We start from the raw sequence: 12774 nt of genomic DNA, 5'->3' as shown, positions 1-12774 counted from the left end.
CGTAAAAAAGACAAAGCGGCAAATTCACAGCCCCGTTGTGCATCACAGCTTCTCTCAAGTTTCATATCTTCTCTTTATACATAAAGACGGAGAGCGTACGCCATACAGCGCTCGCATTTGACAACCTCTTCTCCACTGCCGGACTGACGCTCATGAATACTGAATAATAGGCATTATCTACTTAACCCTGAAAATACCTTTCTCATCTCTTAATAGGGCCCTCTCGGAGTCTTTGTCTAGTTATTATGGTTGTTTTTGGCAGCGTGTTTGTGTGCCGGCAGACGGGGCCTGACAGGGTTTGTCGTGATGGAGTGACTGCTGGCTCACGGTGCTGTGCGGAGAGCTCATCGAGTCGGGCTGGATGATAAATGTGCTGTTTGAGGATGCTCAAGGACGACGGGATACCCATCTTTATGAGGTCGGGCGGAGAGACGGGTGGAAAGCCAGATGAGGCAGAGGAGCAATTGAAATATAGATACAAGCATGATAACCGAGAGGTTTACGAGATATATTCTTCATCGAGAATAATTATTCCGCTGTGTATGATGTATTGATCATTCTGAAGGTGTACCAGAGGCTCCTGACAGGAAGTCAGTAGAGTTTATTCCTACCAGTAGTTTGGAGGGAGAGATCATTTGTCTCGAAACACCTTTAATTAACCTCAAATACACACGGCAATCTTTTCCACTTACCTTCCTCTTGTCTTTCTTTTCATCTTTCTTTGTGAACACAGTGTGGACCCACCAGATCTTTGTGAACATGCTGCCGTAAGCCAAACTGAAGCCGAGTCCGAGCAGCCACAAACGGAACTAGAAGAGCGATAAAGCAAGCGATTCAGACGATAGTTTAGCACTTTCATCTACAATGTGTTAATATTTCAAAAAGGGACGTATCATGAAAAACCTGATTTAACTCGATCTTGTGAAATTAAGTACAATGTACTGTGCTTCTTTAATTCTCAAAGCGAAAATGAGTCATTCTGAATATTTGCATCTTTCTGACCTTGGAAATCTGAATATTTTATTACATGAACATTTACAGGTCATCAACATCTAGTTGCTATTCAGATACTATCTGTGACGTAATAATGAGATGCTATTCCTAAACACTACTACTATTCTACTTGGAATATAACCACAGACAGATGTCTATTTGAGTAAGATACGGGGAAAGTTTGCTTAGTGTATAAAATTCTTAACGGTGCATCAGCAAATGGCCAAATACATTTTAAGGATCACAGAGAGGCTAAAAATGGCTAGTAAAATCCAAACTATGACTAACCTTACAATACAAATACATAAAGCTGCAGAAAAATTAAGAGACCATTCCAAATGTTCTTTTAATCAGTATTTTTAGATGTATTGTGGCCATTCTGGTCCAGTGTCTGTTGAATTTCAACAAAATCAAACCTCAGGAGTGACATTAAGTCACCCAACAGCAATGTAAAAAACTGACAAAATGACAAGACACATGAAAACTGTGATAAAAATCGAGGCTTTAGGAATGTTTCCTACATACATGTAGAAATATTACTGTTGTGTTGCCTAAAAGTGAATATGTGAATACTTTTCTTTCCGGTATTTAAGGTCTGAAAAAATACAGAGCATGTTTTCTGTTATTTTGATCTGTTTCCAGTTTTCATTTTCTACAAAAAAATGCAAATAGAAACAATATTTGAAATTTGGGAGAAATATTGTTAGTAGTTCACAGAATGAAACAAAAATTATCATTTTACCTAAACACATACCTATAAATAGTAAATTCAGAAAAAAACTAAATAATTTTGAAATGGTCTCTCATTTCCTTCGCGGCATATAGTATAGATTTTTTTCCATTTTTCCAAATTTACTATTAATAGATACATGTACAAGATACAAGTAAAATGATCAATTTTGTTTCAGTTACAAAATTTCTGCCAAATTCCGAATGATAATATAGTTTTTTTATTTCCATTTTTTGCTGAAAACTTAAACAGGACAAACTTGTCAAAATAACAAAAAATATGGAAAGAAAACAGATACTGAAATTCAACTGCCACTGGACTGGAATTGCCACAATACATGCAGAAATCCTGATAGAAGGCAAAACTAGAGTTGTCTCTTAATTTGTTTCCACTGCTGTAATAAAAATGTCGGATTCCCTAAAACCTCTCTTTTAAAAAGAGTGAAAAGGGTATTTCATTAACGCTATAACTGCTATAAATAACATCAACATAAATAAGAAAACTGAATTCCCAGAATGCCTGAGCACTCACCTGACAGACCACAGGAAACTGAGAGTTTCGTACATGGAGTCCATCGATTCCCAGAGGAAAAACAGCTGCCAGTGCCATCATACAGCCCACCGCAGTCATGTTATTCAGATAGGGCTGAGAGTTTTGTATATACCTTCAACATACAGTACAGATATACATATTGCTGAATCTGCACAATGCACATGTTTCACACTGTACTGTATATGCAGTCATGTGTTTGAACAGCAGGTTACAGAAAGTTAACTGAAAGAATACCAAAAACTCGACTTGACTTGGATCTCTACAGAAACCACTGGCACAGACAGGAACAAGTACAACAATCGAGCACAGGACAAGAAACACGAAGATCTTTTAAAGGGAAGACAAACGAGGGATGATCACACAGGGCAGGTGAGGGTAATGAAACACAGCGGGAAACAATACAGGAAACGAGAGGGGCGGGGCCAATGACAAGACACGAGAAGGCACATGGAATATCAAAAGATAAACACCCCATGGCTTTCCCACACTAAACATAAGGGAGGGATCTGTCACGATCCTGCCCCAAGACTAGAAAATCCTGAACAAGGCAAGATCGTGACAGCATCCCATGATATTGAACTATTTGGTTACCATATTCAAATGCTGTGTTTTTCTATTCCAAAGTATTTAATACAACCTGGTACTTCACTATACTTTATAGTAACACCATAGCTATTTTTTATATATTTATATTATCTTCTCACAGACTGCTTTGATTTTCCACATGCACAATGAGATTTGTAAGTATGGTAAATACTATGTTGTAAATATATATACTGTATGTACTGTATAGTTTTGTATTATGTATTATTATGTATTACTCGGCTAAGAAAATCCGGTGGAAAATGTGTTAAAGGACTGAAACACACACACACTCACGCAGGCTTTGGTTGACTATCCCCGTGGGGACAGTCCATAGGCATAATGTTTTTATACTGTACAAACTGTATATTCTATCCCCTATCCCTAACCCTATCCCTAAACCTAAAGATCATAGAACACTTTTTGCATTTTTAGATTTGTAAAAAACATTGTTCTGTACAATTTATTAGCTTTTTTGCCCCTGGGGACCTCAATTTTGGTCCCCACGGTGACACGAGTCCCCATGTGTTGGTGTGTATTCAGGTTTAGGTCCCCACCGGGATATACAAACATGAACACGCACACACACACTGGAGTGTGAACGTTCTTAATATGGTGCCTGCTGAGTTTAATATGTATTTAATGTTATTGCTATTCTTCATGCATTATGACACTTGACTCGAACAGAATGCATAAATATGTGAATCTGACCCCTGCACAGCAGCAGTTCGCATGCATTTACCACTCTGTTCTCGAAACTCATGGATACACAAGAGAAACACGTACACATGCTCACAGCAAGACGTACCTGACATTACTATTGTAAATGTTGAAGGTGAGACAAACGATCCCCATTAAAATCCCCAAGCCAGCAAATACAGACACTGAGACAAAGAGTTTTTGTGACAGGTATCTGAACTTCTGTATGACCACTGTTTGATCTGCAGGTGGACCAGAGCCTAGAGAGAGAGCGAGAGAGAGCGCGAGAGAGAGAAGAGAGAGAGAAAGAGAGGGAGGGAGAGAGAGAGAGAGAGAGAGGGAGAGAGCGAGAGAGAGAGAGAGAGAGAAAGAGAGGGAGGGAGGGAGAGAGAGAGAGAGCGCGAGAGAGAGAGAGAGAGAGAGAGAGAGAAAGAGAGGGAGAGAGAGCGAGGGCAAGAGAAAGAGAAAGAGAGGGAGGGAGAGAGAGAGAGAGAAAGAGAGGGAGGGAGAGAGAGAGAGAGAGAGAAAGAGAGAGATGGAGGGAGACAGAGATGTTATAATGGCAAAATTCATAATGGCTTTCATTAAGTCATTAATGGGTAATTAAGTATATTGAAGGAGGGATCTACGCCATATCCAGGGACCAGAGTTATTGAACCCTAATACTGAACTGCTTAGCAACCCACAACACCCTAGCAACCACCCAGGTATGCTTAAATAACAACCCTGGACACTCTGGCAACAGCACAGCAATGCAATGCTGTGAAAAACACTCGGATGCTGCGTTCACACCAAACGTGAATTTGTGCGAGTAAATCATACACAAAGTCAATGCAAAGACGCAAATAGACGCAAACTTGCACCAAAACATTTCAACTCGAGTGAGAAATTCGTGCAAAGAGCTCATTCACACATACTGTTTGACACGTACAGTCGCACGGATATAACAAACTAATCCCGCGATAAATAAAGAACGAGGAATGCGATACTTCACGTTTGCTGTGAACGCAGCATAAGAAGCACATAGCTTCGCCCCAGCAACCATCATAAACACCCTAGCAACATGCCAAGTTTTACATGGGCAACAACCACTTAAAATGTCTTCTCAAAATATACAATGTAGATCAATTATACCATGCAATATAAAAAAGATCAATATGCACATGCAATAGTTAACATATTGTATTCACACATGTTTTGCCTTTATTATACAGATACAGTAGAGAAGAGACAGGAATTGTTGAAGGGAGAAAGGAAAAATGATGGGTACACATAAAGTGTTATACAATGTTTAATATGTAATCTTGTGAATTTTTTAATAAAATCGTAATTGTATATTTGTATAAATGTATATTTAGTAATATAACAATTAAGAAAGAGGAAAGTTGATGATGATGAAAAATCATTCTGAGAACCAGTAATGAGTCCCTTTACATCTCTCTCTCTCTCTCACAGCAGTCCGCAGAGAGAGCAACCGATATTGAATTCCACCTCCCATTTGACTAAAGCTTCTCTCTCTCTTGTTCCTGAGAAGCGATACCATCACAGACTGTTTCAATGCCTCCACACATGTAATCTTTGCCCAATTGCCGACAACAAAGGTCATCGAGGTGCATTGTGGTCAGCTCTCTTCTCACGGTGGGCTGCACACAATACATACACCGCACTTCATTCTTTTCCTGTGACAAATTGGGTGTGGATCGAATGGCTTGTTACGGCTCTCTCTAGAGGTGGTCGGTTTCATAAAGCCTGACTCCTGGAACCCGTAAGGACTTCGGGTTACGGCCCGTGGGGGAACCCCTCACAGAGAGACTGTCAGTCTTAATTAGAGGTTCTCTATCTCCCTTGTGCATCGAGAGGGTATCGATTAAAGTCGAGGGGAAGATCCGAGCGAACGGGAGCGTTCAGGGCCACAGAAGGAGCAGGGAGCTGGTCTGATGCTGGGGCAGTCTTAAGGTGGCACGACACATTGTTTTAAGGGGTTGGTGGAAATTGAAAGCAGTTGCTATGGTGTCTGAGGTCAGAATGTTAACGTTGCAGTGTTGCTATGGTGTTAAAATTAACTCGGAGTACGTGCGGAGAGGCGTTGTGAATCTGATGGAGCAAATTTATTCACAGCTCACTGTTTTGATTGGTTAATGCGGTTTACAAATATTAGCAGTCAACCGGGTGTCTGGAGTCCATCAAGTTTTAAGTCGACAAGAAATGCGCAGGTAGTGAAAGAGGATTTTTAATGAAGAAGAAATGTAGGGTGGCACTATTTATTTTCATTTTCGGCAGTTGTGAATCCAGGGGTCTCTATATAACAGGCGATTGGAGCGGAGGGGCTTACGAATAAGTGCTTGGTAACATTAGCAGCAAAGGAAAGTCATTTTCAAGGCAGTGCAAGTTATTACATTTTGATGACAGATTTCAAAGACAGCTATTTTTTCTTAAATCATCCACGGTAGCACCGAAATGTCTTTTTTGATTTGGCGTTGAAAGCAATTTGGGTCGACAATGAATGTGCGTGTGCGTGTACGACGAGGGCAAATGATGTGTGTGTTAATAATGTATCGTGTGTGTGAGTGTGCTTACGTCCAACAGAGCGCATGCTGTTTAATACCTCGCTCTGTCCTTGATGGTGGAATTGGGACAGTATGTTGCCATGGCGACCAAGACCCATAATGGTTGCCACAGCGATGAGAGAACAAGGCGCTGATGCAGTGGTTGTCAGGGGCGACCAGGGAGAGCGAAAGAAAAGCGAGGCCAGAGAAGTGATGAGACCATATAACATAAAGGGTCAAAGAGAAATGATCCCGTTCAGCTGGGAGGTAAAGGAACGTGACCTTCGCTTTCCGTAGGGTCCGAACGAGAAATGTGGATGGGGAAGGAGGGGTTCCCATGACATCGCAATGAGCTGATTTAAGAGCTGCGATTGGTCAATGCGTGGCTTCCATTCGGAAGCAAAGTCACCTTCTTCTTCAAGGGGCCTTTATTTCAGCATGTCACGGTGCTGATTATTTTTAGCCCTACACCTTTTCTGTCTTGCTGGAATAATCTAGCCAGCAGTGCCAGTGACCATGGCGATAAGGTGAATGGGTTGGGTGGGGATGGGTGGCATTTGTGTGCGTGTTGTCAGACGGTCCAACATAGTCGTTGTTGCAAGGGTCATCTGCTGCCGATGTGCCCCCTCACCATGTCGACGTTCATAATCTTGCATCAATGTTCACCTTAGTCTCATTCCTAGAGGGCACGCCCAAGCTCCACCCACTAGACTGTTTGCTGACCGCCTGGTGCATATTGATCAGATGCAGAAAGCACTTTCTCGCTCTAATCTGATTTCACACAACTTCTGGGAGCAAGGGCAGGTTATTTTTGCAATTTGTCGGGAAGCAAAACGTATCGATGGAATGAGCGCTTTTGAAGATAAACGAAATTGTCACTTAAAAACAAACAAAACTATAAAGTTTGAAGACAAAACAGAATTATGTCTGTTCCTGTAGCTCAACTGGTAGAGCATCACGCTAGTAAAGCAGGATCAAGAAACACATATTAATGAAAACACTATAGCTTGAATGTAACGTGCAAGTAATTTTGCATAAATCTGTGTGCCAAATGCATAAATGTGTCTGTGACTACTTCAGTCTGTAATATTTTCAGATGAGCAGAAATTTCTTACATAGAATCTTCACACATTTACCAGAGTTTTCTACACAACTGTTAACAGAGACACTTATTCTGGTATAATCGCTTTCAGATATAATACCAGTTGATAACAGTGTCAACATAAGTCATTTATTGTCATTTAGATGTCTTTTCTCTTACTTCGAGGTTGTTGGTTCGAATCCTGTGTGGAGCGTGTTATGTTTATATGTTAAGTCTCGGTTTCGTTCTCACTGGTTCTTATCAACCTGTTCATTATTTACGTTTGTTCTGTTTCTGCCGTTTTCGCTTTCATTACTCTGTGCTGGCGTGGCTCCGTGCTGCTTCGGGGGCTTGGCCATGTATTGCTGCTTGCAGCTATATTTTCGTCTCTTTCCATTAATTTTGTATTTGTAACCATTTTTAGTTCATAATAAATAAAAGCTTCCTTGGTATCTTGAAAGACGGTATATAAATAAAACATACGATTATTATTATTCTTTATTTTATTTCTATTATTAATTAATTTTGTATAATGCTTTTTCGCAACTTTCATTGCTGCAAAACAGTTTTACACACATTAATTAATTAAAAGTTATGATACTAATATATGAATAAATAAAATAAAGACAATGTATGGTTTTAAAATACATTGCAAATTTTTCTCTTTGCAATAATTATTGATGAAACTTGAAACTGAAATAATGATAAAACTTGAAAGTAAAAGATGAAACTGAAATAAATACAATGTTGGATTGTCAGAAACTGTTAATAGTTTAATTGAAGTATATTATTTACAATAATAATAATAGCTTAGGTTATTTGGAATTTTGAAAATGCTTTTACGACACCTAAAAACGACAAGACGGTCAGACTGTCCACCAGACTTTATGCCATTTAGTCAAAGGTCCAGATAAGAGACTCTATCTCATCCCTATTAAGGGGGAAGGACAACCTCTGACATCACTGGCGTGCCTCTCAGCGGCACTGTAAACCGAAACAGCGACTCGCAGTCTGGCACAGCCGAAGGTGGCTGTTACAGCAATGACCTCTAAAGAGATGTATCATTGACAACTAATGCAGGAGTTAAAGGTGCCAGACTTTGCCAGCCCACATGGGGAATATGACACATCAGCAATGCTGTGGGCTCTATTCCCAGCTGGGCGAATAACCAAAAATTGGGCATTGTCCCGCAACAACTTGAGAAATCGCAATTAGTGTCTTTAGCGACGAGGACGTGCTACGGTTGCCATGGAGCTCGCTGCTTCAGTAAGTTTTAATAAGGTTCAAAACAGATAAGCACGCTAAAAGCACGTCTGGGGAAATGTCTAGGCATAGAAACAGTCACATAATGAGTGCACTAATACGCCATTATAACGGCAAACCAGGCCGGTATGATTCGAGGATATATCTTCTCATTTGGAGTCCTCCAGGGTTTAAATGACAGGCAAAGACAATCTGGTGAGGCGCATGGTGCTGATTGGACAATTCAGACACATGCAGTCAAGGTTAGCGCGTGCTGGGAGCAGCTGCCGAGCGACCCGGGTCTTTCTGATTTGTGTTGTTTTCAGCTGTCAGCTGGAATCTTCTCACTACAGCATCTCCAAAACGGAACGTGAACTGGTCATCAAACACAATTAAAGTGATTAAATGAAACCATCACTCATACTGGATGCAGTTTTGATCAGCGCGCTTGCTCAAGTTTTAAGAATGAAAGAATTCTTGCTCAAGAATTAACTCCTGGCGGTTTTCTAATGCCATTCATTTGTCTGTTTTTGTCGAGCCGCTCAGAGTTCCCGCAGAGCACCTGCCCTCACTGACGGAATGCTAAACAGAATTTGACTGACTGATTGATTAACGCACCGTAGCAGCCTGTCGCATGCGTTTTGGTTTTTCGGGAGAGGGCGGGGCCTGGGACGCGAGGCCGTGACGGTAGGAAAGATGAGGCGGCGCTCGGCGAGTGTAATGAAGTGAGTGATTGCACGCGAGCGGGTTTAAAGCGGAGGAGAACGAAACAGACAGTGATAAACAAGACCATATATGGGAGATGAGCGAGACAAATGCGTCCTTACCTATCCACCTGTCATTCCCGTACCAGGAGAGATTGCCTTTGGTCATATCGTAGTATCCAATCTTCTTGTAGCTTCCTCCTGCAGGGGTAAAGAGAAAGAGAGCGCAATTCAGAAACAGTTTCATGTCAACGTGAAACGGCATTCGCGACCCATTTGACATCTGTAATGTCACATTGTTTATGGGTGAAGCAGGAAATTCAATGAGAAAAAAGTGTGATCGACTTGACTTGACTTTTCTTAAGGAATTGATTTGATGCTAAACGCTTCAGAAAGCAGACATGAATGAGTTTGCGATGGATTGTGGAGGACTACCATCTCCTGAAACCCCTGACAGCAACTTTTGAGGAAGTTTGAGTTCAAGTAGGGCATAGTTATTATAGTTTTGATTTTTGTTTTATTTAGTTTAATTAATATTTTAAATTAGCTTTTATTTTCAGATGTATTAATTTTAGTTAAAGTTTTAGCAATTTTGGTATATGCTTCTGTCATTTTATGATTTATTTGTTTATTTTTTTGTGTTGCTATATAAGATTAATTTTTATTTTTGTTTAATTTTTGTTTTGTTTATTATTATAATTTTAGTGCTTTAAATCGTTTTTTTTTTTTTGAAGCAGCATTAAAAATTTCCATTTAGTTTATTAATTTAAATGAACAGAAACGTTTTCAAAACTTAAATGTTGGTAAACTAAAATATACACAATGTCACAATATACCGATTTATTGACAATGACCATACTATTAAAAAACAATATTCATTATTGTGTTCATTCTTCACATAATGTAATATTGTAAATAATTCAGCACTCGTTCAACTACATAAACTTTCTTCTGTATAAAATGTACTGATATATTGTGCACAATAATACTAAGATCATGGGTCGAATTCCCATGGAGGACACATAATGCATACAGTATAATGGAAATGTGTCCCATAAAAGCACTATAAACTGCTTTGAAAAAAATTGTTTGCCAAATACAGTGCGTAAAAGACATATAAGAACATAACATTTCTTACTATAAGGTTATTTCCCCCAGTAAATTAATAGTTCTTTTAAAATATGTTTAAAATAAAAGTCCCACCAGTTGTGTACTGAAAGCTGTAAAATTTTCCATGAAGTCTTCTCGTGGGTTTGACCTATTGTGATCACGTGACCAGCCTGATAAAAATCACATCGGGCAATTCCATGCAAATGTCAACCTTCAGACGAAAAAATCAAGTTACCAAAGGTTTTCTCTATACTGATAGGTCAGATTCATGATTTGGTGATTTAAATACTCATGTGAAGTCTCTCTTAAAAAATGTTAAGCTTTTTTTGTGTTTTTAAAGCATATTTTTACACAGTCAGTTAAGTGAATTGTCACATCCATTACGGCCCAATATTATTTTACTATTATATTCTATAAAGAGCCATCCCTTCTCCATGTGTTGGGTAATATTGCTTCTGATTTGCACATTTTCATTTACAGAAATCCCACAAAGTATAATTGTTTCACAAAAACTTGCATCCTTTTTGTCACATCCATAACGCATTCATTTTCCCTCTTTTACAATAGAAAACATATTTATAGACCAATTATTTTACTGATGTCTGGAATCTATCATCAGAGGTTTAGGAAAATATAAACAGATGATTTAATATATTGGTAATAAAACAAAACAATTATATTTCGAGTTTTGACTAAAAACGTCACATCCATAACTATGGAATTGCCCATTAATCTTAGTAACCTCTCCTCCCCCATTGTCAGACGCTATTACTCACAGAACAAACTAATCTTGTCTTTCTACTAATAGTGAATTTATGCAATGACTTCAGAAACCAACAACTATTGAAACGGATTCCACAAAGGAGAAAATTGGGGAGAAGAGGAACAAAACGAAGAAATATCTCACTACACAATGCTGTAAATCAATACGGCAAAGTTGCTTCGGATTCTGGGCGGCTTTTAGAGTCCAAACAACACTTGGATTACACAAACAGACTCAAAACAGAAAACATCATCAATCTTTATATTTCCAGCAGGCGTATCAGCTGAGCTTTAAACAAGGACGCACAACAGGGTCGCTCTCTCTTTAAATCAGCTTCATAAGGAACACTGCAATTGGGTACCACTGTATCAGCAGCGCTTGAGCGCGAACCGTAAGACAGAGAAATTTATCTTCTCTTTCCTTTCCTCCCTCCTAGCCTCATTTCTCCATTTACTTTCATGCACGCCTTCCTCCTCTCTTACACACACACACAGACGGGCATTACAGAGCTGTGCGGAGCTCAGAGGACCTCCACCCCCAAACACAACGAGAAATTAGCTTAAGTGAGAACCATTATAATTATCAGGTGATCATTAGGCGTAATTATTTTAGCTTTGGCTTCCCTCTGGGAGACTTGAAAAGGAGCAAAATGAGATAGAAGAAGAAAGAGGGAAAGCTCGGGGATGACGGGTAATTTACACCACTTAGATGGTGTCCTCTTCGCTTCTCTGTAAATCTTCTTGCAGACGCGTTCTGAAAGCAATTTCACCTTACGTTCTCAACGTCAATTAGTCTAAAAGCTACAGGGCTCTTAAAGCTCATCAATCGCCTTTCTGAAGTCCTAAAACAAGGTAGAATGAGAAGGAAACATTATGGTGATGCTTGCTAAAGCTGTCTGAACAAATCTCAAACCATATGCATACAAATTTGGTGCTTAACAATGTTTATGCTATAGACACGAATAATGCCTCTAATTCTGAAGTTGGTGCAAACCATACAATAAAAAAATGAGGGACCATATCATTGAGATTTAACCTTGACTAAAAGCTGTAATCTGAACAAAACAACAAAAAGCAGTTATTGATTAAGTACACAAACACAAAGGGTTCAAAACTATCCTTAATAGTTTATAAGATTATAATAATGTTCTATAATTTGAGCTGGCGGGTCATTTTAACGTAAATGATAAGTCGTGTAGTAACCTGCAATTTTATGTTTAAACAGAGATGGCGGTAGAGAGTCAAACCTTACAGATCGCAGCTTTAAAGGCATAGTTCGCCCCAAAATAAAAATTCTGGCATCATTTATTCACCATCATGTCACTCAAAACCTGTATGACTTAAGGGCAAGTTATGGTCGTGTGTAGGACCTACGCGCCGGTTTTCCTACGGCGTACGCATGACCATACACATTACATTTCTTCTATACAACACAAAAGAAGATATTTTGAGAAGTGTCTCAATGGTTTTGTGTCCATACAATGGAAGTCTATGGGGGACCAGTGTTGTTTGGTTACCAACTTCTTTTGTGTTCTGCGGAAGAAAGAAAGTCACACAGGTTTGGAATGACATGTGGGTGAATAAATGATGACAGATTTTTTATTTTTGGGTGAACTATCACTTTAAGATACCAGCATAGCAACCACAGATGACGTTAGCAACTACATTGCAAAGTTCAAAAACAACTTTGCACAGCAGAACCGCACAGCAACAGCTTTTTGCTTTTGGAAGACATCCACCACTCACATTTCACAGACTCTTTTGACTCAGGCA

General features: G+C 39.4%; 1 protein-coding gene across 2 annotated transcripts in view; it reads right to left on the bottom strand.

Annotated features, from left to right (window-relative positions):
* The window catches only part of gabbr1b (gamma-aminobutyric acid (GABA) B receptor, 1b), a 122129-nt gene that overhangs the window by 19077 nt on the left and 90278 nt on the right, over positions 1-12774 (bottom strand). For both annotated transcript variants that reach the window (XM_057354098.1, XM_057354099.1), the window contains 4 exons: positions 9253-9330; positions 3666-3816; positions 2255-2387; positions 693-809 (listed from right to left, as the gene is read on the bottom strand). In XM_057354098.1, coding sequence (XP_057210081.1) covers positions 693-809; positions 2255-2387; positions 3666-3816; positions 9253-9330 — 479 coding nt within the window. The remainder of the gene's footprint in view (positions 1-692; positions 810-2254; positions 2388-3665; positions 3817-9252; positions 9331-12774) is intronic.

The sequence above is a fragment of the Triplophysa rosa genome, linkage group LG16, assembly GCF_024868665.1.
Source record: "Triplophysa rosa linkage group LG16, Trosa_1v2, whole genome shotgun sequence".
Taxonomy (NCBI): domain Eukaryota; kingdom Metazoa; phylum Chordata; class Actinopteri; order Cypriniformes; family Nemacheilidae; genus Triplophysa; species Triplophysa rosa.
The sequence above is the reverse complement of the archived record's forward strand: the minus strand, read 5'-3'. Positions and strand labels throughout refer to the sequence as shown.